General features: G+C 50.1%; 1 protein-coding gene across 6 annotated transcripts in view; it reads left to right on the top strand.

The window, feature by feature from the left end:
• PRRC2A (proline rich coiled-coil 2A) overlaps positions 1-24,700 on the top strand; it is a 1,008,219-nt gene that overhangs the window by 670,570 nt on the left and 312,949 nt on the right. For all 6 annotated transcript variants that reach the window (XM_069237153.1, XM_069237152.1, XM_069237151.1 and 3 more), the window contains exon 20: positions 15,317-15,405. In XM_069237153.1, coding sequence (XP_069093254.1) covers positions 15,317-15,405 — 89 coding nt within the window. The remainder of the gene's footprint in view (positions 1-15,316; positions 15,406-24,700) is intronic.

Genomic DNA, 24,700 nt, shown 5'->3' with positions numbered 1-24,700 from the left:
TCGCCCAGGGATCCTCTCTGGCTAGTTGGATTCTGAGGACATGGGTCGGGGGCGTCGGGAGCAGAGTAGATTGGACTCACGCTTCTGGAGTGAGGTGAGAGTCCCTTTAAAGATGGTTTCCTTGTCTTCTTGTTAGACAGGTCTGCTGTCCACAGGAGTTTCTTGGTCCTCTGTGATGCATGCAGTCCCCTGGAGGCTTTTCAGGGGTCGCTGGTCCTGCAGAACGCGTCACTTCTCTTTTGCAGCTTTTTGAAGCAGGAAACGGGCCAGTAGGGCTGGGGCCGAATCAGTTGTTGTCTCCTTCTCTTCTCTGTGTGGTTTTTAGCTCAGCAGTCCTCCTTACTTGAGGTCGTCAGGAATCTGAAGAGCTGTGTTCAGGGTTGCCCTAAATACTAAATTTAGGGGTGTGTTTAGGGTCAGGGGACAGTAGCTAAATGATACTGTCCCTAAGGGTTGCTACACCCTCCTTGTATCCACTCCCTCTGGGGAGCACTTCCCTATCCCTATTGGTCCTAATCCTCCAACGCAAGATGGAGGATTTCTCCAAGAGAGGGTCACTTAAGCTCTGGACACCTTAGGGGTGGTCCTGGCTGAGGGGGTGACTCCTTGTTTTTCTCATTATCCCTCTGGACTTGCCGCCAAAAGTGGGAGCTTGTGTGGGAGCGGGGGGCGGGTGGCCATATCCACTGGCTTGAGTGCCCTGGGGCACTGTAACACCAGGCCTGAGCCCTTGAGGCTCACCGCTAGGTGTTAAAGTTCCTGCAGGGGGAGGTGTGAATCAGCTCCAACCAGGACATGCTTTGTTTCTGACCACAGAGTGCACAAAGGCACTCACCCCATGTGGTCAGAAACTTGTCTGGAAGTGGCAGGCTGGCACAGACTGGTCAGTCTTACACTATCAGTTAGGCTAACATACAGGGGGCATCTCTAAGATGCCTTCTCTGTGCATTTTTCAATAAATCCCACAATGGCATTAGTGTGGGTTTATTGTGCTGAGAAGTTTGATACCAAACTTTCCAGTATTCAGTGTAGCCATTATGGAACTGTGGAGTTTGTTTTTGAAAAACTCCCAAACCATATACCTAAGATGGCTGCACTGTACTTACAATGTCTAAGAATGGACTTAGACACTGTAGGGGCATAGCGCTCATGCAGCTATGCTCTCACCTGTTGTAAAGAAATGGCTCCCTGTTGCAGTTACCCCCCACTTTTTGCCTGATACTGATGCTGACTTGACTGAGAAGTGTGCTGGGACCCTGCTAACCAGGCCCCAGCACCAGTGTTCTTTCACCTAAAATGTACCATTGATTCCACAATTGGCACACCCTGGCATCCAGATAAGTCCCTTGTAACTGGTACCTCTGGTACCAAGGGCCCTGATGCCAGGGAAGGTCTCTAAGGGCTGCAGCATGTGTTATGCCACCCTGGAGACCCCTCACTCAGCACAGACACACTGCTTACCAGCTTGTGTGTGCTAGTGAGAACAAAATGAGTAAGTCGACATGGCACTCCCCTCAGGGTGCCATGCCAGCCTCTCACTGCCTATGCAGTATAGGTAAGACACCCCTCTAGCAGGCCTTACAGCCCTAAGGCAGGGTGCACTATACCATAGGTGAGGGTACCAGTGCATGAGCACTGTACCCCTACAGTGTCTAAGCAAAACCTTAGACATTGTAAGTGCAGGGTAGCCATAAGAGTATATGGTCTGGGAGTCTGTTTTACACAAACTCCACAGCACCATAATGGCTACACTGAAAACTGGGAAGTTTGGTATCAAACTTCTCAGCACAATAAATGCACACTGATGCCAGTGTACATTTTATTGTAAAATACACCACAGAGGGCACCTTAGAGGTGCTCCCTGAAACTTAACCGACTATCTGTGTAGGCTGACTGGTTCCAGCAGCCTGCCACACTAGAGACATGTTTCTGGCCCCATGGGGAGAGTGCCTTTGTCACTCTGAGGCCAGTAACAAAGCCTGCACTGGGTGGAGATGCTAACACCTCCCCCAGGCAGGAGCTGTAACACCTGGCGGTGAGCCTCAAAGGCTCACCCCTTTGTCACAGCACAGCAGGGCACTCCAGCTTAGTGGAGTTGCCCGCCCCCTCCGGCCACGGCCCCCACTTTTGGCGGCAAGGCTGGAGGAAACAAAGAAAGCAACAAGGAGGAGTCACTGACCAGTCAGGACAGCCCCTAAGGTGTCCTGAGCTGAAGTGACTCTAACTTTTAGAAATCCTCCATCTTGCAGATGGAGGATTCCCCCAATAGGATTAGGGATGTGCCCCCCTCCCCTTGGGAGGAGGCACAAAGAGGGTGTACCCACCCTCAGGGCTAGTAGCCATTGGCTACTAACCCCCCAGACCTAAACACGCCCTTAAATTTAGTATTTAAGGGCTCTCCCTGAACCTAGAAACTAGATTCCTGCAACTACAAGAAGAAGGACTGCCGAGCTGACAAACCCCTGCAGAGGAAGACCAGAAGACACCAACTGCCTTGGCCCCAGACTTACCGGCCTGTCTCCTGCCTTCCAAAGAACCTGCTCCAGCGACGCTTTCCAAGGGACCAGCGACCTCTGAATCCTCAGAGGACTGCCCTGCTTCGAAAAAGACAAGAAACTCCCGAGGACAGCGGCACTGCTCCAAAAGAACTGCAACTTTGTTACAAGGAGCAGATTTAAAGACCCCCTTAAACTCCTCGCAAGAAGCGTGAGACTTGCAACACTGCACCCGGCGACCCCGACTCGACTGGTGGAGAACAACCAACTCAGGGAGGACCCTCCGGCGACTCTATGACTGTGAGTAACCAAAGTTGTCCCCCCTGAGCCCCCACAGCGACGCCTGCAGAGGGTATCCCCAGGCTCCCCCTGACCGCGACTGTCTGAACTCCATTTCCCGACGGCTGGAAAAGACCCTGCACCCGCAGCCCCCAGCCCCTAATCAAACGGAACTTCTGTGCAGGAGTGACCCCCAGGAGGCCCTCTCCCTTGCCCAGGTGGTGGCTACCCCGAGGAGCCCCCCTCTTGCCTGCCTGCATCGCTGAAGAGACCCCTTGGTCTCCCATTGAAACCTGAAGGAAACCCGACGCGTGTTTGCACACTGCACCCGGCCGCCCCCGCGCTGCTGAGGGTGTACTTTCTGTGCTACTTTGGGTCCCCCCCGGTGCCCTACCAAACCCCCCTGGTCTGCCCTCCGAAGACGCGGGTACTTACCTGCTGGCAGACTGGAACCGGGGCACCCCCTTCTCTCCATCATAGCCTATGTGTTTTGGGCACCTCTTTGACCTTTGCACCTGGCCGGCCCTGAGCTGCTGGTGTGATAACTTTGGGGTTGCTCTGAACCCCCAACGGTGGGCTACCTTGGACCAAAAACTGAAACCTGTAAGTGCCTTACTTACCTGTTGAAACTAACAATAACTTACCTCCTCCAGGAACTGTGAAAATTGCACTAAGTGTCTGTAGGAAGTTGTCTCTGTATGTGCTATTTCAAAGTAAGGAATAGCATGCACAGAGTCCAAGGGTTCCCCTTAGAGGTAAAATAGTGGTAAAAATAGATAATACTAATGCTCTATTTTGTGGTAGTGTGGTCGAGCAGTAGGCTTATCCAAGGAGTAGTGTTAAGCATTTGTTGTACATACACATAGACAATAAATGAGGTACACACACTCAGAGACAAATCCAGCCAATAGGTTTTTATATAGAAAAATATCTTTTCTTAGTTTATTTTAAGAACCACAGGTTCAAATTCTACATGTAATATCTCATTCGAAAGGTATTGCAGGTAAGTACTTTAGGAACTTCAAATCATCAAAATTGCATGTATACTTTTCAAGTTATTCACAAATAGCTGTTTTAAAAGTGGACACTTAGTGCAATTTTCACAGTTCCTAGGGGAGGTAAGTATTTGTTAGTTTTACCAGGTAAGTAAGACACTTACAGGGTTCAGTTCTTGGTCCAAGGTAGCCCACCGTTGGGGGTTCAGAGCAACCCCAAAGTCACCACACCAGCAGCTCAGGGCCGGTCAGGTGCAGAGTTCAAAGTGGTGCCCAAAACACATAGGCTAGAATGGAGAGAAGGGGGTGCCCCGGTTCCGGTCTGCTTGCAGGTAAGTACCCGCGTCTTCGGAGGGCAGACCAGGGGGGTTTTGTAGGGCACCGGGGGGGACACAAGCCCACACAGAAATTTCACCCTCAGCAGCGCGGGGGCGGCCGGGTGCAGTGTAGAAACAAGCGTCGGGTTTGTAATGGAAGTCAATGGGAGATCTAGGGATCTCTTCAGCGCTGCAGGCAGGCAAGGGGGGGGTTCCTCGGGGAAACCTCCACTTGGGCAAGGGAGAGGGACTCCTGGGGGTCACTCCTCCAGTGAAAGTCCGGTCCTTCAGGTCCTGGGGGCTGCGGGTGCAGGGTCTCTCCCAGGTGTCGGGACTTTGGTTTCAAAGAGTCGCGGTCAGGGGAAGCCTCGGGATTCCCTCTGCAGGCGGCGCTGTGGGGACTCAGGGGGGACAGGTTTTTGTACTCACAGTCTTAGAGTAGTCCGGGGGTCCCTCCTGAGGTGTTGGATCGCCACCAACCGAGTCGGGGTCGCCGGGTGCAGTGTTGCAAGTCTCACGCCTTTTGCGGGGAGCTTGCAGGGTTCTTTAAAGCTGCTGGAAACAAAGTTGCAGCTTTTCTTTGGAGCAGGTCCGCTGTCCTCGGGAGTTTCTTGTCTTTTCGAAGCAGGGGCAGTCCTCAGAGGATGTCGAGGTCGCTGGTCCCTTTGGAAGGCGTCGCTGGAGCAGGATCTTTGGAAGGCAGGAGACAGGCCGGTGAGTTTCTGGAGCCAAGGCAGTTGTCGTCTTCTGGTCTTCCTCTGCAGGGGTTTTTCAGCTAGGCAGTCCTTCTTCTTGTAGTTGCAGGAATCTAATTTTCTAGGGTTCAGGGTAGCCCTTAAATACTAAATTTAAGGGCGTGTTTAGGTCTGGGGGGTTAGTAGCCAATGGCTACTAGCCCTGAGGGTGGGTACACCCTCTTTGTGCCTCCTCCCAAGGGGAGGGGGTCACAATCCTAACCCTATTGGGGGAATCCTCCATCTGCAAGATGGAGGATTTCTAAAAGTTAGAGTCACCTCAGCTCAGGACACCTTAGGGGCTGTCCTGACTGGCCAGTGACTCCTCCTTGTTATTCTCATTATTTTCTCCGGCCTTGCCGCCAAAAGTGGGGCCTGGCCGGAGGGGGCGGGCAACTCCACTAGCTGGAGTGTCCTGCTGGGTTGGCACAAAGGAGGTGAGCCTTTGAGGCTCACCGCCAGGTGTGACAATTCCTGCCTGGGAGAGGTGTTAGCATCTCCACCCAGTGCAGGCTTTGTTACTGGCCTCAGAGTGACAAAGGCACTCTCCCCGTGGGGCCAGCAACATGTCTCGGTTTGTGGCAGGCTGCTAAAACTAGTCAGCCTACACAGATAGTCGGTTAAGTTTCAGGGGGCACCTCTAAGGTGCCCTCTGTGGTGTATTTTACAATAAAATGTACACTGGCATCAGTGTGCATTTATTGTGCTGAGAAGTTTGATACCAAACTTCCCAGTTTTCAGTGTAGCCATTATGGTGCTGTGGAGTTCGTGTTTGACAGACTCCCAGACCATATACTCTTATGGCTACCCTGCACTTACAATGTCTAAGGTTTTATTTAGACACTGTAGGGGTACCATGCTCATGCACTGGTACCCTCACCTATGGTATAGTGCACCCTGCCTTAGGGCTGTAAGGCCTGCTAGAGGGGTGTCTTACCTATACTGCATAGGCAGTGAGAGGCTGGCATGGCACCCTGAGGGGAGTGCCATGTCGACTTACTCGTTTTGTCCTCACTAGCACACACAAGCTGGCAAGCAGTGTGTCTGTGCTGAGTGAGAGGTCTCCAGGGTGGCATAAGACATGCTGCAGCCCTTAGAGACCTTCCTTGGCATCAGGGCCCTTGGTACTAGAAGTACCAGTTACAAGGGACTTATCTGGATGCCAGGGTCTGCCAATTGTGGATACAAAAGTACAGGTTAGGGAAAGAACACTGGTGCTGGGGCCTGGTTAGCAGGCCTCAGCGCACTTTCAATTGTAAACATAGCATCAGCAAAGGCAAAAAGTCAGGGGGCAACCATGCCAAGGAGGCATTTCCTTACAGTGTCCACTTTTAAAACAGCTTATTGTGTTTTATGTAAAAAGTATACATGCTAAAGTAATGTTTCAAAGTTCCTAGAGTACTTACCTGCAATACCTTTCAAAAGAGCTATTACATGTAAAATTTGAACCTGTGGTTCTTAAAATAAACTAAGAAAAGATATTTTTCTATAACAAAACCTATTGGCTGGATTTGTCTCTGAGTGTGTGTACCTCATTTATTGTCTATGTGTATGTACAACAAATGCTTAACACTACTCCTTGGATAAGCCTACTGCTCGAACACACTACCACAAAATAGAGCATTAGTATTATCTCTTTTTACCACTATTTTACCTCTAAGGGGAACCCTTGGACTCTGTGCATGCTATTCCTTACTTTGAAATAGCACATACAGAGCCAACTTCCTACACCTGTGGTATTGTGAACCCTGCTTTAGGGCTGTAAGGCCTGCTAGGGGGTGACTTACCTATGCCACAAGCAGTGGTTTGTGGGCATAGCACTCTGAGGGGAGTGCTATGTCGACTTTCTTTTCTCCCCACCAGCACACACAAGCTGTGCAAGGTAGTGTGCCTGGGCTGAGTGAGGGGTCCCGAGGGTGGCATAACACATGCTGCAGCCCTTAGAGACCTTCCCTGGCCGCAGGGCCCTTGGTACCAGGGGTCCAAAAGCCTTTAACACCCTGAAGGACCTGTCCTGAAGGCACATGATTCTTTTAAAGGAGTTAATTGTCTTTGCAGATGCTTCTGAACATGGGGTTTGGGCAGTGTTGTCACAAATGAATGATTTGGACCAGGATCAACCAGTTGCCTTAATAATTAGGTGACTCGTTTCCAGAGAGCAGCCATTAACGGAAAAGCCTTTGCTGTGGTCTGGTCCCTGAAAAAGCTGAGAACTTAACTATTTGGGGCTTCCTTCAGAGTTCAAACCAACCACCGACCTCTCAGGTGGCTTTTAAAGATATATAGAAAAGCTTAGTGTTGAGGTTGTCCATTTCCCTATAGAGTATAGACTTTTATATGGCGCTGTAGGATACTGGGCTTCTCTCATATGGGATCTCCGTTGAAGTCATAAGCATTTGAATAGTTCCGCCCATGTGCAGTATCCCAGATGGAAACTTCTTTACATGGTCTCTTCTTAATTGTAGACGTTCACCTTGCACCAGGAAGTCCTGCAGAGAGACTTAAGAGAGAACCTAATATGCAGCCTAGGCAAACAGGCTGCAATGGTGTAATTCTTCAGATTATACTTAGAAAATGAGTTAAAACACCCTTATAAATGTATTAATTGAAGTAAGTGTTTACACCAGACCTCAAATCTTTCACAAACCCTTTTTTTGACAAATTAAGAGATGAAGAATAGAAAGGCAGTGTAGCCCCATAGGCTATTATTGGCTGGAAAACAGTGACTGTACCTTTAGGGCTGAAGAGACCACCAGTATCCCATCATGCTCAGCAGGTGGCAGTTGCCTCAGTTCTTTTTTTTCCGGTACCTGGCGACAGGATTCTGGAGCACTGAGCTTCGACCATTCAGGCTCCCCCCCCCTCAAATTCATTTGTAAATTCTCATTTAAATTGGTTTACCCAACGTTTTTCATCAGATTCTTTTATCCTTACACTTTTTCTGACTGGATTTTGAGGCATTTGTACTTTAACATGCCTTCCCTGTGGAATAAAAAAGACAAAAACAGAACTCAGCAGTGTCTGTATCCTTTGCATTCTATCAAATCATCATCTAGATCAGTCTCCTCACAGCAAGAAGTTTTCACAACGTACCCTGAGAGAAAGGAAGATTTCCCTCCTTGGCAAAGAAGAATGGCACAGACAACAACTCCAGTCTCATGGTGAGATCTCGGAGTGAGGAGAGCGTCACCCCTCCACCAGAGCTCTTACATCTGCCTCTGAGGGACATGGAAGGTCCACAAAGAAAACATTTTTCCCCAGTTGAGGTACTCCATGTTGACACGAGGTACAACACCAACTTGTTCGCCGTCGAGGACTGGATTGCCATTGAGGAAATGGCTTAGATCAATGTTGAGGCAAGTTAGAACCTAGAACGCCATTGACTCATACTGTGAATTCGATGTTGAGAATCACATTGACGTTGAGGCGTCATTTACGGTCACCATTGAGTCAACATCGAAGGTAGATGTCAATAAGAAAAAGGAGGCGTATGTAGGTTGCTGGCCTGGAGTGTGGTAGGCACCTATGGTGTTATCACCTTATAGCAGGTCCAGGTATCCCTTATTAGTGGAGTGTAGGCAGTGTCTAGGAAGCCAGGGCTCTCTAGAGGTAGCAGTGGATGAGCAGCCAAGACTTATCTAGGAAACATGCAAAGCGTATGCAATACCATTATAGATACACTGCACTTATACACATGAAAGAACCACACAGTGTTACAAAAATAAAGGTACTTTATTATAGTAACACAAATATTAAAATACTGAATAAGCAATATCCCAACTGGAGGTAATAAACAGATGATTATATACACATTAAGAGTCAGTAAATAGCATAGAAAGCAATAGCCATTGGTAAAAGTAATACCAAATAGTCCAGGGCCCGGGCGGGGGGGACCAAACCATATACTACAAAAGTTGAATGTGAAAGGTAGTCCACCGTCTCCCCCTGCCCCCCCTACCCCCCCCCCCCAAGAGGTGCCCAAAACACATAGGCTATAATGGAGAGAAGGGGGTGCCCCGGTTCCAGTCTGCCAGCAGGTAAGTACCCGCGTCTTCGGAGGGCAGACCAGGGGGGTTTTGTAGGGCACCGGGGGGGACACAAAGTAGCACAGAAAGTACACCCTCAGCAGCGCGGGGGCGGCCGGGTGCAGTGTGCAAACACGCGTCGGGTTTCCTTCAGGTTTCAATGGGAGACCAAGGGGTCTCTTCAGCGATGCAGGCAGGCAAGGGGGGGGCTCCTTGGGGTAGCCACCACCTGGGCAAGGGAGAGGGCCTCCTGGGGGTCACTCCTGCACAGAAGTTCCGTTTCTTTAGGGGCTGGGGGCTGCGGGTGCAGGGTCTTTTCCAGCCGTCGGGAAATGGAGTTCAGACAGTCGCGGTCAGGGGGAGCCTGGGGATTCCCTCTGCAGGCGTCGCTGTGGGGGCTCAGGGGGGACAACTTTGGTTACTCACAGTCGTAGAGTCGCCGGAGGGTCCTCCCTGAGTTGGTTGTTCTCCACCAGTCGAGTCGGGGTCGCCGGGTGCAGTGTTGCAAGTCTCACGCTTCTTGCGGGGAGTTGCAGGGGTCTTTAAATCTGCTCCTTGTGACAAAGTTGCAGTTCTTTTGGAGCAGTGCCGCTGTCCTCTGGAGTTTCTTGTCTTTTTCGAAGCAGGGCAGTCCTCGGAGGATTCAGAGGTCGCTGGTCCCTTGGAAAGCGTCGCTGGAGCAGGGTTCTTTGGAAGGCAGGAGACAGGCCGGTAAGTCTGGGGCCAAGGCAGTTGGTGTCTTCTGGTCTTCCTCTGCAGGGGTCTTTCAGCTCAGCATTCCTTCTTCTTGTAGTTGCAGGAATCTAGTTTCTAGGTTCGGGGAGAGCCCTTAAATACTAAATTTAAGGGCGTGTTTAGGTCTGGGGGGTTAGTAGCCAATGGCTACTAGCCCTGAGGGTGGGTACACCCTCTTTGTGCCTCCTCCCAAGGGGAGGGGGGCACATCCCTAATCCTATTGGGGGAATCCTCCATCTGCAAGATGGAGGATTTCTAAAAGTTAGAGTCACTTCAGCTCAGGACACCTTAGGGGCTGTCCTGACTGGTCAGTGACTCCTCCTTGTTGCTTTCTTTGTTTCCTCCAGCCTTGCCGCCAAAAGTGGGGGCCGTGGCCGGAGGGGGCGGGCAACTCCACTAAGCTGGAGTTCCCTGCTGTGCTGTGACAAAGGGGTGAGCCTTTGAGGCTCACCGCCAGGTGTTACAGCTCCTGCCTGGGGGAGGTGTTAGCATCTCCACCCAGTGCAGGCTTTGTTACTGGCCTCAGAGTGACAACGGCACTCTCCCCATGGGGCCAGCAACATGTCTCTAGTGTGGCAGGCTGCTGGAACCAGTCAGCCTACACAGATAGTCGGTTAAGTTTCAGGGAGCACCTCTAAGGTGCCCTCTGTGGTGTATTTTACAATAAAATGTACACTGGCATCAGTGTGCATTTATTGTGCTGAGAAGTTTGATACCAAACTTCCCAGTTTTCAGTGTAGCCATTATGGTGCTGTGGAGTTCGTGTAAAACAGACTCCCAGACCATATACTCTTATGGCTACCCTGCACTTACAATGTCTAAGGTTTTGCTTAGACACTGTAGGGGTACAGTGCTCATGCACTGGTACCCTCACCTATGGTATAGTGCACCCTGCCTTAGGGCTGTAAGGCCTGCTAGAGGGGTGTCTTACCTATACTGCATAGGCAGTGAGAGGCTGGCATGGCACCCTGAGGGGAGTGCCATGTCGACTTACTCATTTTGTTCTCACTAGCACACACAAGCTGGTAAGCAGTGTGTCTGTGCTGAGTGAGGGGTCTCCAGGGTGGCATAACACATGCTGCAGCCCTTAGAGACCTTCCCTGGCATCAGGGCCCTTGGTACCAGAGGTACCAGTTACAAGGGACTTATCTGGATGCCAGGGTGTGCCAATTGTGGAATCAATGGTACATTTTAGGTGAAAGAACACCGGTGCTGGGGCCTGGTTAGCAGGGTCCCAGCACACTTCTCAGTCAAGTCAGCATCAGTATCAGGCAAAAAGTGGGGGGTAAGTGCAACAGGGAGCCATTTCTTTACAGACACCCTCTCTGGCCAACAGCAGACTGACTGCAGGGAAGTCCTCCAGCAGTTTGCTGAGCTCTTTTCTTGACCCCTGGTCAGACACACCTGTGTACCCATGATGTGGACACAGGAGACAGTATGCCTGTCAAAAACAAAATGTTTAGACAGTCTGACCAAGTCAAGGAAAGCATCAGAGTGGAAGTCCACAAAATGCTGGAGTTGGGAGTGATTGAGCACTCTGACAGTCCCTGGGCTAGCCCAGTGGTCTTGGTCACCAAACCTCACACAAAAGATGGCAAGAGAGTGTGGACTACAGAGGGCTAACCTCTTTCACGAGAACACATGCTCACCCCCATCCCAAGGGCAGATGAGCTAAAAGACAAATTAGGTGCTGCCAAATACTTAAGTACCCTTGACTTGACAGAAGGGTACTGGCAAATAAAAATGGCACCTGGAGCAAAATAGAAAACACCATTCTCTACACTTGATGGGCACTACCCGTTTACTGTGATGCCCTTTGGCTTAATGAATGCCCCTGCCACCTTCCAAAGGTTGGTGAATCAAGTCCTTGCTGGCTTGGATTCCTTTAGTGCAGCTTATCTTGATATTGCTGTCTTTAGCTCCACCTGGTAGGATCACCTGGTCCACCTGAAGAGGTTTTTGCAGGCCCTGCAAGCAGCAGGCCTCACTATCAAGGCATCTAAATGTCACATAGGGCAGGGTACTGTGGTTTACTTGGGTCACCTTGTATGTGGAGGCCAAGTTCAGCCACTCCAACCCAAGATGCAGACTATTCTGGACTGGGTAGCTCCAAAAACCCAGACTCAAGTCAGGGCATTCCTTGGCTTGACTGGGTACTATAGGAGGTTTGTGAAGGGTTATGGATCAATAGTGACACCCCTCACAGAACTGACCTCCAAGAAAATGCCCAAGAAAGTGAACTGGACCGTGGACTGTCAAATGGCCTTTGACACCCTGAAGCAAGCTATGTGTACAGCACCAGTTTTGAAAGCTCCAGATTATTCTAAGCAGTTCATTGTGCAGACAGATGCCTCTGAGCATGGGATAAGAGCAGTCCTGTCCCAAACAAATGATGGATTTGGCCAGCCTGTTGCTTTTATGAGCAGGAGGTTACTCCCCAGGGAGCAGCGTTGGAGTGCCATTGAGAGGGAGGCCTTTACTCTGGTTTGGTCCCTGAAGAAGTTGAGACCACAACTTTTTGGTACTCACATCATAGTTCAAAGTGACCACAGACCTCTTGCCTGATGCAAATGAAAGGAGAAAACCCTAAACTGTTGAGGTGGTCCATATCCCTACAGGGAATGGACTTTGTAATGGAACACAGACCTGGGGCTGCCCATGCCGATGCTGATGGCCTTTTCAGATTCTTCCACTTAGAAAATGAAGACTCTCTTGGGAAAGGTTAGTCTCATCCTCTTGTTTTTTTTTTTTTTTTTTAGGGGGGGGGTAGTGTGTGAGTAGTATGTTGTGAAAGGAAATGCCTCCTTGCAATGGGTCCCCCAGACTTTTTGCCTTTTGTTAATGCCAGTTATGATCGAAAGTGTGCTGGGACCCTGCGAACCAGGCCCCAGCTCCAGTGTTCTTTCCCCAAACTGTACCTTTGTTCCCACAATTGACACAGCCCTGGCACCTGGCCAGATAAGTCCCTTGTAAATGGGGGGGATAAAATGACTAAGTCGACATGGCACTCCCCTCAGAGTGCCATGCCCACCTCACACTGCCTGTGGCATAGGAAAGTCACTCTCTAGCAGGCCTTACAGCCCTAAGGCAGGGGGCACTATACCACAGGTGAGGGCATATGTGCATGAGCACTATGCCCCTACAGTGTCTAAGGATAACCTTAAACATTTTAAGTGTAGGGTAGCCATAAAGAGTATATGGTCTGGGAGTCTGTCAAACACGAACTCCACAGTTCCATAATGGCTACGCTGAAATCTGGGAAGTTTGGTATCAAACTTCTCAGCACAATAAATGCACACTGATGCCAGTCTGGGATGTATTGGAAAATGCATCCAGAGGGCATCTTACAAATGCCTCCTGAATACTAGTCCGACTCCTAGTGCTAGGCTGACAAGTTTCTGCCAGCCTGCCACAACCAGACGAGATTCATTCTGTGGCCAGGAACAAAGCCTGTACTGGGTGGAGGTGCTCTCACCTCCCCCTGAAGGAACTGTAACACCTGGCAGTGAGCCTCAAAGGCTCACCCCTTTTGTTCCAGCACGACAGGGCATCCCAGCTAGTGGAGATGCCCACCCCTCCGGCCACTGCCCCCACTTTTGGTGGCCAGCCTGGAGGAGATAATTAGAAAAACAAGGAGGAGCCACCCACCAGTCAGGACAGCCCCTAAGGTGTCCTGAGCTGAGGTGACTCCTGCTTCTTGAAATCCTCCATCTTGAGAGTTGAGGATTCCCCCAATAGGATTAGGGATGTGCCCGCCTCCCCACAGCCCCCAGGACCTGAAGGACCCGAACTCCAGTGCAGGAATAACTCCCAGACGACCCTCTGCCTAGACCAGGTGGTGGCTGCCCCAAGGAGCCCCCCCTGTACCTGCCTGCATCGTTGAAGTGACCCCCAGGTCCCTCCATTACTTCCTATACGAACCCGACGCCTGTTTGCACACTGCACCCTGCCGCCCCTGTGCCGCTGAGTGTGTACTTTCTGTGCCTTCTTGTGTCCCCCCTTACCTGCTGGCAGACTGGAACCGGGGCACCCCTGTTCTCTATAGAAGCCTATGTGTTTTGGGCACCTCTTTGACTTCTGCACCTGTCCGGCCCTGAGCTGCTGGTGTGGTAACTTTGGGGTTGCCTTGAACCCCCAATGGTGGGCTACCTATGCCCCAACTTTGAGACTTGTAAGTGTTTTACTTACCTTCCAAACTAACCCTTACTTAGGCAACCCCCCCCCCTTTGAAATAGCCTATTGTCATTTTTACAAAGACTGTACTTGATATTGTGTTCATTCAAAGTTCCTAAAGTATCTAAGTGAAGTACCTTACATTTAAAGTATTGTAAATCTTGAACCAGTGGTTCTTAAAATAAATTAAGAAAATATATTTTTCAATATAAAATCCTATTGGCCTGAAGTAAGTCTTTGAGTGTGTGTTCCTCATTTATTGCCTGTGTGTGTACAACAAATGCTTAACACTACCCTCTGATAAGCCTACTTCTCGACCACACTACCACAAAATAAAGCATTAGAATTATCTCTTTTTGCCACTATTTTACCTCTAAGGGGAACCCTTGGACTCTGTGCATGCTATTTCTTACTTTGAAATAATATATACAGAGCCAACTTCCTACACCGACTTACCTGCTTACAGGGGGTCCTTCGACTGGAGACGTGACACGGCGCTGCTGCCAGCAGCAGCGTCCGCCAGCAAAACACTGCTGGGCCGTATCATTGCTCATGATACAATAGGCAGTGTTTTGCTGGCAAGGCGCTGCTGCTGACAGCAGCGCCACCTTACCGCTGTCCGCCGCCATAACCATCGGTGGTATTCTGCCAGCCTTCTGGCGGAATTCCGTTGAGTCATAATGCGGGTGGGCGGCTGGTAGCCACGGTGATGGTATGTTGGTGGCCGTCGCCGTGACGGTAGGCGGCAGTTACCGCGAATGTCTTAATGAGGGCCTATATCTCATTTTGATATACTATATATAGAGCCAGTTTCCTACAGTACTGCTTTTCACTTTTCCTGCAAATGAAAACCACCTTTCCTCTCTGGCCTGTTTGTTTTGTTTTATAATACTTTCTTACTTTACTCTTGTTACCTCCCTTCCTAGTATTGGATCTTGGGTCAGGTGTTGATATTGTCTTGCATTATATGCTAATCTCTTAAATGCTGAGAGATCAATGGTTAACCTGTAACCTAAGCTGATTTAAAGGTAACTGAGTCCGTCTTAAGGTTTCACCTGATAGTTGTGGACTAGAATGCTTGATCCATCTTATTTGAAAGAGGGGTACTAATTCTTTCTCTGCCCCAAGGCACTTAATATGAGTATAGCAGTTTTTACCTTCTTTTTTGATACAGAATTAAGCCTCAGCTGGCAAAGGCAATACGTATAGCATCCTAAAGCAAGTCATTGTTAATTGACCACTACTGCACTTGTATATCCAACTAACACCCTAAATTCATTTCCATTAAACAAGGTGATGTGAACTGAAATTCTTGGATTGGAGTTAAGTGAGGCCCTAAAGTTTAGCCCAAGGGATCACTGTGCTCATTCATGACCATCTGTGAACTTGGCAGAAAAACTCTCCTCTGGGTTTGAGCTTCTGGCACTACCTTTGCTACAAATTAGTGTGATTGCTTTTTGTGCCCACCATCTTGTAGAGCTATTGGTACTACATCCTCTTGTGGATCTTGACTTGGTAGTCATCCTTTCAAGGACTGATATATTTGTTTTTTGTTTTAAACAGATACTTTCAGGAAGTCCTACTCTCTGTCTGGCCCTGTGGATGCCTGGATCGACCCCCTGAACACTTATGAAGACACCGTAAGCACAGAGGTAATGGAAGGGAAGATGTGATGAGGTTGCTCATCAAGGGCAGTGCTTCAATAAGATGCATCTCACTTTGTATTTTGTAAAGAAATGGCTCCCTGTTGCAGTTACCCCCCACTTTTTGCCTGATACAGATGCTGACTTGACTGAGAAGTGTGCTGGGACCCTGCTAACCAGGCCCCAGCACCAGTGTTCTTTCACCTAAAATGTACCATTGTATCCACAATTGGCAGACCCTGGCATCCAGATAAGTCCCTTGTAACTGGTACTTCTAGTACCAAGGGCCCTGATGCCAAGGAAGGTCTCTAAGGGCTGCAGCATGTCTTATGCCACCCTGGAGACCTCTCACTCAGCACAGACACACTGCTTGCCAGCTTGTGTGTGCTAGTGAGAACAAAACGAGTAAGTCGACATGGCACTCCCCTCAGGGTGCCATGCCAGCCTCTCACTGCCTATGCAAGTATAGGTCAGTCACCCCTCTAGCAGGCCTTACAGCCCTAAGGCAGGGTGCACTATACCATAGGTGAGGGTACCAGTGCATGAGCATGGTACCCCTACAGTGTCTAAACAAAACCTTAGACATTGTAAGTGCAGGGTAGCCATAAGAGTATATGGTCTGGGAGTTTGTCAAACACGAACTCCACAGCACCATAATGGCTACACTGAAAACTGGGAAGTTTGGTATCAAACTTCTCAGCACAATAAATGCACACTGATGCCAGTGTACATTTTATTGCAAAATACACCCCAGAGGGCACCTTAGAGGTGCCCCCTGAAACTTAACCGACTGTCTGTGTAGGCTGACTAGTTCCAGCAGCCTGCCACACTAGAGACATGTTGCTGGCCCCATGGGGAGAGTGCCTTTGTCACTCTGAGGCCAGTAACAAAGCCTGCACTGGGTGGAGATGCTAACACCTCCCCCAGGCAGGAGCTGTAACACCTGGCGGTGAGCCTCAAAGGCTCACCCCTTTGTCACAGCACCGCAGGACACTCCAGCTAGTGGAGTTGCCCGCCCCCTCCGGCCCCGGCCCCCACTTTTGGCGGCAAGGCCGGAGAAAATAATGAGAATAACAAGGAGGAGTCTCTGGCCAGTCAGGACAGCCCCTAAGGTGTCCTGAGGTGACTCTAACTTTTAGAAATCCTCCATCTTGCAGATGGAGGATTCCCCCAATAGGGTTAGGATTGTGACCCCCTCCCCTTGGGAGGAGGCACAAAGAGGGTGTACCCACCCTCAGGGCTAGTAGCCATTGGCTACTAACCCCCCAGACCTAAACACGCCCTTAAATTTAGTATTTAAGGGCTACCCTGAACCCTAGAAAATTAGATTCCTGCAACAACAAGAAGAAGGACTGCCTAGCTGAAAACCCCTGCAGAGGAAGACCAGAAGACAACAACTGCCTTGGCTCCAGAAACTCACCGGCCTGTCTCCTGCCTTCCAAAGAACTCTGCTCCAGCGACGCCTTCCAAAGGGACCAGCGACCTCTGAATCCTCTGAGGACTGCCCTGCTTCGACGACGACAAGAAACTCCCGAGGACAGCGGACCTGCTCCAAAAAGACTGCAACTTTATCCAAAGGAGCAGCTTTAAAGAACCCTGCAATCTCCCCGCAAGAAGCGTGAGACTTGCAACACTGCACCCGGCGACCCCGACTCGGCTGGTGGAGAACCAACACCTCAGGGAGGACCCCCGGACTACTCTACGACTGTGAGTACCAAAACCTGTCCCCCCTGAGCCCCCACAGCGCCGCCTGCAGAGGGAATCCCGAGGCTTCCCCTGACCGCGACTCTCTGAAACCTAAGTCCCGACGCCTGGAAAAGACCCTGCACCCGCAGCCCCCAGGACCTGAAGGACCGGACTTTCACTGCAGAAGTGACCCCCAGGAGTCCCTCTCCCTTGCCCAAGTGGAGGTTTCCCCGAGGAAGCCCCCCCTTGCCTGCCTGCAGCGCTAAAGAGATCCCTTGATCTCTCATTGACTTCCATTGCGAACCCGACGCTTGTTCTAACACTGCACCCGGCCACCCCCGCGCCGCTGAGGGTGAAATTTCTGTGTGGGCTTGTGTCCCCCCCGGTGCCCTACAAAACCCACCTGGTCTGCCCTCCGAAGACGCGGGTACTTACCTGCAAGCAGACCGGAACCGGGGCACCCCCTTCTCTCCATTGGAGCCTATGCGTTTTTGGGCACCACTTTGAACTCTGCACCTGACCGGCCCTGAGCTGCTGGTGTGGTGACTTTGGGGTTGCTCTGAACCCCCAACGGTGGGCTACCTTGGACCAAGAACTGAACCCTGTAAGTGTCTTACTTACCTGGTAAAACTAACAAAAACTTACCTCCCCCAGGAACTGTGAAAATTGCACTAAGTGTCCACTTTTTAAATAGCTATTTGTGAATAACTTGAAAAGTATACATGCAATTGAAATGATTCAAAGTTCCTAATGTACTTACCTGCAATACCTTTCAAACAAGATATTACATGTTAAATTTGAACCTGTGGTTCTTAAAATAAACTAAGAAAAGATATTTTTCTATAACAAAACCTATTGGCTGGATTTGTCTCTGAGTGTGTGTACCTCATTTATTGTCTATGTGTATGTACAACAAATGCTTAACACTACTCCTTGGATAAGCCTACTGCTCGACCACACTACCACAAAATAGAGCATTAGTATTATCTATTTTTACCACTATTTTACCTCTAAGGGGAACCCTTGGACTCTGTGCATGCTATTCCTTACTTTGAAATAGCACATACAGAGCCAACTTCCTACATATTTCCTTTCAGGAATCATTTTAATAACCACATTCTATTGACACAGCATTAACACATCTGCTGCTCTCTGTTGGGCTTTTGTATGTCCTTTCCAGCACTTTTAGCAACAATCAGTCCGCTATCTTAATTGTGCATATAATCTTCTATGAAATGTCAGTTTCTGATGGATACAACTACCTGTGGATTCCTCACCTAATGAATTCTCCCCATGCACAGCATTTGACGGAAACTTCTCTCTAGCTCTGCACGTTGGCGAGGACGTCACAATTGCCCGGCTCCGTGTGACGTTATCGTGGCAATAAGAGGTCCTCGCCGCCATGCTGACGTCAGTTCCCTTTTTCCATGCCTTCGATAACAGTTACTTTTCTGTTACCTGTATCGTTAGCTCTTCGGAAGGGATACTTTGTGTATTTCCAGGATGTCGGCTCCAAAAAGTCGGGTTTCAAGCCCTGCAGGGAATGTGGAGGTCGCATGTCTGACTGATCCGCACAACGATTGTCTTTGGTGCCTCAGTTCCACTCACGACGTCAAAGAATGCGGATCCTGCCAAAAGATGAATCCGAAGGCATTGAAGGAACGCGAGGCGAAGCTTTTCTTGGCAAAGTCCAAGAAGAGAGGAAGCGCACCATTGGTCCTCTTCTGGAAAGTCATCCCATAAGAAGCAACGTCATTGTGACTCCCGACGTCGGTCCAGAAGTCAGTCGGCGTTGAGGTCTCCATCGTCCTGGCGCCGCAAGTCTTGGGAAGTGAGTCTGACTGTGTCTCCTCAACCTGCGATGCCGCAAACGTCCCCGGTGCGTCAGTCTTTGAAGTTGTGGAGCCTCAAAGTCATCTGGCTTCGCCGGTGAATCCTGAACCTGAAGAGCCCAGCCCGGTTCCGGCACCGGCTCCACAGGCTTATCCTTCGTTCCCGGCTCCGGGTACGGATCCTGCAGCATTCCTTACTGCAGTGTTCCAGATTTTTCATAATATGGCTCCGGGAGGTGATGCGCCGGCTGGCCCCACTGGTCCCCTGGCTTTCAATCTCGGCGTTCCGGCTCCATATAAACCGAGGCTGTTCATGCCATTTTGTTCGGCTGGAGATTCAAGTCAGGCCCCTATGCCGGCAGTGCAGCCCTCAACGTCGAGGGAGAGACCTTCGACGCCGGTGTTGGAGGTGATGGAGCCGCGAGGTCGGATGTCGGCATCGGATGCGGGTGCCTTCTCCATGGCGCCGATGGATCCATCTGCGGCGTCGGGTGGATCTGGAGAACCTGTCAGGAAGCCTTCCCGGCGCCATTCACCGACGTCGCTCCGCTCCATGCCGGGGCTCGAGGCCAAGTTGAGGTCATGTTGAAATGCCCTTAGACTGTTCGAGGAATTGCTGCTGATATTCCCTCTCCTCTAAGAAGGGGAGATCACTGATCCCCAGGGTGATTTCCCTGGGTTGGACACAGCAAGTGGTCTTGATAACTGTAGGAAGTTAGCTCTGTATGTACTATTTCAAAGTGAGAAATAGCATGCACATAGTCCAAGGGTTCCCCTTAGAGGTAAGATAGTTGCAAAAAGAGAATTCTAATGCTTTATTTTGTGGTAGTGTGACCGAGCAGTAGGCTTATCAGAGGGTAGTGTTAAGCATTTGTTGTACACACACAGGCAATAAATGAGGAACACACACACTCAAAGACAATTCCAGGCCAATAGGTTTTTATATAGAAAAATATAGTTTCTTTGTTTATTTTAAGAACCACAGGTTCAAGATTTACAAGTAATACTTCAAATGAAAGGTATGTCACTCAGGTATCTTAGGATCTTTGAATCAACACAATATCATGTACAGTTTTAGCAAAAATGGCAATAAGCTATTTTAAAACTAGACACTTAGTGCAATTTTCAACAGTTCCTGAGGGAGGTAAGTTTTGGTTAGTTTTTGCACTTAAGTAAAACCCCTACAGGGTTCAAAGTTGGGTCCAAAGTAGGCCACAGTTGGGGGTTCAGGGCAACCCCAAAGTTACCACATCAGCAGCTCAGGCCCGGTCAGGTGCAGAGTTCAAAGTGGTGCCCAAAATGCATAGACTTCAATGGAGAGGGGGGTGCCCCGGTTCCAGTCTGCCAGGAGGTAGGTACCCGCGACTTCGGAGGGCAGACCAGGGGGGTTTTGTAGGGCACCGGGGGGGACACAAGTCCACACAAAAAGTACACCCTCAGCGGCACAGGGGCGGCCTGGTCCCGTGTGCAAACAGACGTCGGGTTCGCAATAGGTTTCAATAGGAGACCCAGGGGTCTCTTCAGAGAAGCAGGTAGCCAAGGGGGGTGGGGGGGCTCCACGGGGTAGCCACCACCTGGGCAAGGGAGAGGGGCACCTGGGGGTCGGTTCTGCACTGGAGGTCGGATGCTTTAGGTCCTGGGGGCTGCGGGTTCAGTGTCTTTACCAGGTGTCAGGTTCTTGGAGGCAGGCAGTCGCGGTCAGGGGGAGCCTCTGGATTCCCTCTGCAGGTGTCGCTGTGGGGGCTCAGGGCGGTCAACTCTGGTTACTCACGGGCTTGCAGTCGCCGGGGAGTCCTCCCTGTAGTGTTGTTTCTCTGCAGGTCGAGCCGGGGGCGTCGGGTGCAGAGTGGAAAGTCTCACGCTTCCAGCGGGAAACATGGAGTCCTTTAAAAGTAGTTTCTTTGTTGCAAGTTGTAGTTTCTTTGGAACGGGGCCACTGTCCTTGGGAGTTCTTGGTCCTTTTAGATGCAGGGTAGTCCTCTGAGGCTTCAGAGGTCGCTGGACCCTGGGGGATGCGTCACTGTTGTAGTTTTTCTCGAAGTGGGGAGACAGGCCGGTAGGGCTGGAGCCAAAGCAGTTGGTCTCTCTGTCTTCTTTGCAGGGCTTCAGGTCAGCAGTCCTTCTTCGTCTTCAGGTTGCAGGAATCTATCTTGCTTGGTTCTGGGGCCCCCTAAATACTCAATTTAGGGGTATGTTTAGGTCTGGGGGGTTAGTAGCCAATGGCTACTAGCCCTGAGGGTGGCTACACCCTCTTTGTGCCTCCTCCCTGAGGGGAGGGGGGCACATCCCTAATCCTATTGGGGGAATCCTCCATCTGCAAGATGGAGGATTTCTAAAAGTGAGAGTCCCCTCAGCTCAGGGCACCTTAGGGGTTGTCCTGACTGGCCAGTGACTCCTCCTTGTTTTTCTCATTATCTCCTCCGGCCTTGCTGCCAAAAGTGGGGCCGTGGCCGGAGGGGGCGGGCATCTCCACTAGCTGGGGTGCTGTAACAAAGGGGGTGAGCCTTTGAGGCTCACCACCAGGTGTTAAAATTCCTGCAGGGGGAGGTGAGAAGCACCTCCACCCAGTACAGGCTTTGTTACTAGCCACAGAGTGACAAAGGCACTCTCCCCATGTGACCAGCAACATGTCTGGTGTGTGGCAGGCTGGTAAAACTAGTCAGCCCACACTGGAAGTCGGGTATGTTTTCAGGGGGCATCTCTAAGATACCCTCTGGGGTGTATTTCACAATAAAATGTACACTGGCATCAGTGTGCATTTATTGTGCTGAGAAGTTTGATACCAAACTTCACAGTTTTCAGTGTAGCCATTATGGTGCTGTGGAGTTCGTGTATGACAGACTCCCAGACCATATACTCTTATGGCTACCCTGCACTTAGAATGTCTAAGGTTTTGTTTAGACACTGTAGGGGCATAGTGCTCATGCACCTATGCCCTCACCTATGGTATAGTGCACCCTGCTTAGGGCTGTAAGGCCTGCTAGAGGGGTGACTTATCTATGCCATAGGCAGTGTGAGGTTGGCATGGCACCCTGAGGGGAGTGCCATGTTGACTGTCATTTTCTCCCCACCAGCACACACAAGCTGGCAAGCAGTGTGTCTGTGCTGAGTGAGGGGTCTCCAGGGTGGCATAAGACATGCTGCAGCCCTTAGAGACCTTCCCTGGCATCAGGGCCCTTGGTACCAGGGGTACCAGTTACAAGGGACTTACCTGGGTGCCAGGGTTGTGCCAATTGTGGAGACAATGGTATATTTTAGGTGAAAGAACACTGGTGCTGGGGCCTGGTTAGCAGGGTCCCAGCACACTTCTCAGTCAAGTCAGCATCAGTATCAGGCAAAAAGTGGGGGGTAACTGCAACAGCGAGCCATTTCTTTACATATGTTAACTGCACAACAAGCCACAGTAGGTCAAGCTGTACTACGAACATTGTTTCAAACAACTTCAACTCCTACAGGCTGAACCACCGCTTTTGGGGAGATAACTGCTTACTAGTCTATGCACAGCATGTGTATCTGCAGCTACACATGCCATCGAACGGAAAATGTCACTTACCCAGTGTACATCTGTTTGTGGCATTAGTCGCTGCAGATTCACATGCGCCCACCCGCCTCCCCGGGAGCCTGTAGCCGTTTAGAAGTTGATCTTGAACATTTGTACATTTGTAAATATATTACTTTAAACTACATTATGTACATACGTATTCACTCAATTGCATGGGCACTATTACTAGCATACACAACTCCTACCTCACCCTCTGCGGCGAAAACAATCTAAGATGGAGTCAACGCACATGCGCAATGGAGCCGAAATGGGAGGAGTCCCTCGATCTCGTAACTCGAAAAGACTTCTTCGAAGAAAAACAACTTGTAACACTCCGAGCCCAACACCAGATGGCGGGATGTGGACAGCATGTGAATCTGCAGCGACTAATGCCACAAACAGATGTACACTGGGTAAGTGACATTTTCCATATATATATATATATATATATATATATATATATATATATATATATATATATATGTATATGTTCGATGGCATGTGTAGCTGCAGATTACAAGTTGTTTTTCTTCGAAGAAGTCTTTTCGAGTCACGAGACCGAGGGACTCCTCCCATTCCGACTCCATTGCGCATGGGCGTCGACTCCATCTTAGATTGGTTTTTTTCCGCCATCGGGTTCGGACGTGTTCCTTTTCGCTCAGAGTTTCGGGTCGGAAAGTTAGTTAGAATCTCAGAAAAACCGTCGGTATTGTTTGCGTTCGGTATCGGGTTAGTTACAACAGATCGACACCGAATTAAGAAGAGCTCCGGTGGTCCTTCGTTTTTTTTTTTTCGATCCCCGTCGGGGCCTGGTCGGCCCGGCCACGTGTCTCTTCAAGGCTGATGGAACGGACCCCATTCCGCTTCTTTCCAAAATGCCATAACAAGTATCCATATACAGATTAACACCTGGTCTGTAACTTGTGTTTGTCACCAGAACACAAGGAGGATACTTGTGAGGCCTGTCGGGCGTTTCGGTCCAGGAAGACACTCAGGGACCGAAGAGCAAGAAGACTGCAAATGGCTTCGGCGCCAACAGGACAAGGGCGTTTCGAGGAGGAGGAAGAAACATTCTCCACCCAGGAATCAGAATCGGACTCGGAGGAGATCGATCCCGAAGAAACGCCGAAAACCGTGAGTAAGACGTCGAAGCAAAGAACTCACGAGAAGACCGCTAAAGCCCAGGGGACGCCACCGCCAACAGGCCATGGCTTAACCCGAAAAATAGGTGACCGTCCATCGGCACCGAAAAAGGGCGAGCTGGTGTCGAAGTCATCCGACCTCGGTCGAGATACCGGCACACAGCAATCTCGGGCCCGAGAGAGTGGCTCCGAGAAGATTCGGCACCGAGACTGCGGCACCGAAATGGGTCGGCACCGAGAGGGCACGACGCCGAAAGTAAAGAAGGTTTCGTCCGAGCCGAAAAGGTTTCGGTACCGAAACATCCGGCCTTGGAACCGAAAATAAGTTCCTATTCAGAGGAACAAGGACAGTCCTCACAACTGAAGACACACAGATTTGAACAAGAATTAGAGACAATAGAGCCAGATCACACACAAAGGCGGCTCTTCCTCCAATCAAAATGAAACGTAAACTTGCCTTCCAAGACAAGGACAAACAGCCACACGCAAAGGTGGCTAAACAAGTAACACCACCACCATCCCCACATCACTCTCCGCAACCATCACCTGTAGCCACTCCACCAATGATGCAATCCCCAACTCATACGGGAATGACTCAAGATGACCCTGACGCATGGGACCTTTATGACGCACCAGTGTCAGATAATAGCCCTGAATGCTATCCAGCAAGACCATCGCCACCAGAGGATAGTACAGGCTACACTCAAGTGGTATCGAGAGCTGCGGCATTTCACAATGTCAGCCTTCATTCAGAACCCATTGAAGACGACTTTCTTTTTAATACACTGTCGTCTACACACAGTCAATATCAGAGTCTTCCTATGCTACCCGGAATGCTCAAACACTACAAGTGTTTGAGGAGCCTGTCAAAGGGAGAGCCATTACTCCAAGAGTAGATAAAAAATATAAACCGCCACCAACAGACCCAGTGTACATCACACAACAGCTAACACCAGACTCTGTTGTAGTGGGAGCAGCGTGCAAAAGAGCCAATTCACATACTTCAGGAGATGCACCACCTCCAGATAAAGAAAGTAGAAAATTTTATGCTGCAGGCAAAAGGGTGGCGGCACAGGCAGCAAACCAGTGGCGCATTGCAAATT

The sequence above is a fragment of the Pleurodeles waltl genome, chromosome 6 (genome assembly GCF_031143425.1).
Source record: "Pleurodeles waltl isolate 20211129_DDA chromosome 6, aPleWal1.hap1.20221129, whole genome shotgun sequence".
Classification (NCBI taxonomy): domain Eukaryota; kingdom Metazoa; phylum Chordata; class Amphibia; order Caudata; family Salamandridae; genus Pleurodeles; species Pleurodeles waltl.
This window is presented reverse-complemented; position numbering and strand designations above follow the sequence as displayed.